This window comes from Leptinotarsa decemlineata, unplaced genomic scaffold (genome assembly GCF_025532065.1).
Source record: "Leptinotarsa decemlineata unplaced genomic scaffold, Ldec_3_MD MMD2_tig00000199_RagTag_RagTag, whole genome shotgun sequence".
In the NCBI taxonomy this organism is placed as follows: domain Eukaryota; kingdom Metazoa; phylum Arthropoda; class Insecta; order Coleoptera; family Chrysomelidae; genus Leptinotarsa; species Leptinotarsa decemlineata.
This window is the reverse complement of record NW_027412544.1, coordinates 15,551,725-15,553,383: the sequence shown is the minus strand read 5'-3', so window position 1 is coordinate 15,553,383 and position 1,659 is coordinate 15,551,725. Positions and strand designations below refer to the sequence as shown.

At 43.9% G+C, this 1,659-nt stretch overlaps 1 protein-coding gene across 1 annotated transcript; it reads right to left on the bottom strand.

The window, feature by feature from the left end:
- Positions 1-352: 352 nt before the first annotated feature.
- Positions 353-1,659, bottom strand: LOC141481543 (uncharacterized). The gene is made up of 2 exons (XM_074173169.1): positions 1,524-1,659; positions 353-1,460 (listed from the first exon to the last, which is right to left on the bottom strand). Exon 2 carries the CDS (start codon positions 1,454-1,456, stop codon positions 353-355), a length of 1,104 nt encoding a protein of 367 aa, XP_074029270.1. The 5' UTR covers positions 1,457-1,460; positions 1,524-1,659.

Here is a 1,659-nt window from a genome sequence, read left to right as displayed (position 1 = left end):
AGAATCACTTTTATTTATTCTCTAGAAAAAATAACTATTTTACAATTCACACACTTTCAAATGATGGAAATTCTATACAATTATTCTATTTAACTAATTTTATTCTATATACTACATGTGACTAGAAAATGACTAGAATGAAGGAATAAATACTGCCCCAACCACGCAGTATTTTGTGTGCAACAACCAAAATAGATATGCACTCCAATATTCCTTATTTTATTTTTTCATTCATAACATTCATAACCTTAAAATTAACATGCAAGTTTTTATTATATTCCTAAAATTACAATTTTTTTATTCTAAACATACATCTAACTTAAACTAAACAAAAATATATTTACAAAAGGGGTTAGGTATTCAGGAACCCCTGGCACATGGCATCCCATTCCTGAACAAGAGGTCCATATTTTTGGATGTAAGCCAAACTCTTTCCTTGTTGCGAATCTTCTACTTGAAGTTTCGCCCTAAGCATAGAGAGTCGCTTCTCTAATTCCAGTTTCTGGGCCTCGATGGTGGAAATATCCGCCATCAAGGCCCTTTTTCTGGAATCAGAACCATCCACAACCTTCTTTTCCCTCAAATATCTCTTTTTCACAGACTGTGCATAGGTAATAGACTCTTTGAGTTTATTACCCTCTACCACAGTCTGTGAAAGGACATTTTCCGGGCCAACCTCTTGTTCGGAATGCTCAACACGTACCTGGGGGGTGACTGGAGGGGGTGACGCATTCCGATGGACCTGGGGGTTGACTGGAGGGGGTGACGCATCCCGATGGACCTGGGCGACGACTTCCACCAAGTTCTGCACCTCCATCACTGGAAGGAGTGCTGTAGGCCAACCAACGTAAGGTGAGTTCTTTTCACACTTTTTGCGAAAAGCACTCAACTTACCACCCCTCCCACCTTTGGCTTTGGATGCCTTCACAGGTGCGGACTTCTTCACAGGTGCGGACTTCTTCATCTTCTTGGCCCTCTTCACCGGTTTCTCGAACTCGTCCCCTGAATCGATGGGGGATAATAGTTCGATGGGCGATAAGAAGCTTTGAAGATGCGATAAATCCGCCAGAGACTCGTCCAGGTCCGGGTTGTAGACATTCAGTAAATCTTCGATTTGGGGTGCTGACGAAGAAGTTGGTCCACTGAATGTCGACAAAGTTGGTGGGGGGTCAATCTCCTCCTCCTCGGGGGTTGGTTTGAAGTCCTCGAAAAAGAACTTCAAGTCAGGAGCCGCCACTTCCTGGGTGGAAGTCATCCCCGGTGGTGGAATGGGAGCCGCCACTTCCTGGGTGGAAGTCATCCCCGGTGGTGGAATGGGAGCTGCAGCTGGTGTTGCAGCTGGTGGTTGTACCATGATGTCCTGTAGGACAACCACCCTCCTCCGCTCTACATCCTCCAACTGTCTCTCACTGAGAGTGGTAATCGGGGTCATCAGAGCATTCCTTAGAAAAGACATGATTCTAGAAAGAGAAAATGAAAATATTAGACAATATAATATAAATAGTATGGAAGTGTGTACTTACATCAAGCTGCTTGGAATTTTCAACTTCAACTAAGTTGGCTGGCAGGTATCTCAGGTTGGCTGCTTCTTTCGAAGGAAGACTGCAATCGAATGATGAACTGTGGCCTCCTCCTCATGTTTTATAGCCGTATGCTCCC

What these genes read in the sequence shown, in the direction of transcription:
- LOC141481543 (XM_074173169.1), bottom strand. Translation starts at nt 1,456, where the DNA reads ATGTCTTTTCTAAGGAATGCTCTGATGACCCCGATTACCACTCTCAGT.